General features: G+C 50.5%; 1 protein-coding gene across 1 annotated transcript in view; it reads left to right on the top strand.

The window, feature by feature from the left end:
• gabrb4 (gamma-aminobutyric acid type A receptor subunit beta4) overlaps positions 1–106 on the top strand; it is a gene marked incomplete at both ends in the record, with an annotated part of 223,158 nt that extends 223,052 nt beyond the window's left edge. The window contains 1 exon segment of the mRNA XM_084320577.1: positions 2–106. Within this exon segment, the coding sequence (XP_084176703.1) occupies positions 2–106 (105 nt within the window).
• Between the last annotated feature and the right edge of the window lie 433 nt (positions 107–539).

Raw genomic sequence — 539 nt, 5'->3', positions numbered from 1 at the left:
CCCCAACCTGGCCGACGTCAGCACCATTGACAAGTGGTCCCGGGTGATCTTCCCCATCACCTTTGGATTTTTCAACCTGATCTACTGGTTGTACTACGTGAATTGACCGCGTGCCGCCGCGTCCGTCTCACTGAGGAATCATGGGCCATATTTTGGAGAGCACATTGAATTGGCTTTGATACAGTCCCACCACACCCCGACCCGCCCCCCCCGCCCCCCGCCCCTCCCCACCCACCCAAAAGAAAAAAAAAGGAAAAATATGTATACACATATACAAGTTGAAAACGTATGTATATGCATATTCTATATATATTATATTTATATATACACTTGTGTGTAACTCTGAAAGGACCTTTCTGCTGTACAAAGTATTAATAGGATGACTTGAATGTTTAAAGAGATACAGAGGAGAATTTTGAGGCTTTTGAGTTTCTTTTCCCCCCCCCTCTCTTGAGACAGACATCAGACCTGCCCCCCGCCCCCCAACCCCCATGCCCCGCCCACCACCCCTTCCATGCCCCCCCCCCCCCACCCCCCCC

Source organism: Notolepis coatsorum, assembly GCF_963971535.1.
Source record: "Notolepis coatsorum genome assembly, chromosome: 8".
NCBI lineage: Eukaryota > Metazoa > Chordata > Actinopteri > Aulopiformes > Paralepididae > Notolepis > Notolepis coatsorum.
Note: the sequence above shows the minus strand (reverse complement) of the source record. Positions and strands in the feature narration are given on the sequence as shown.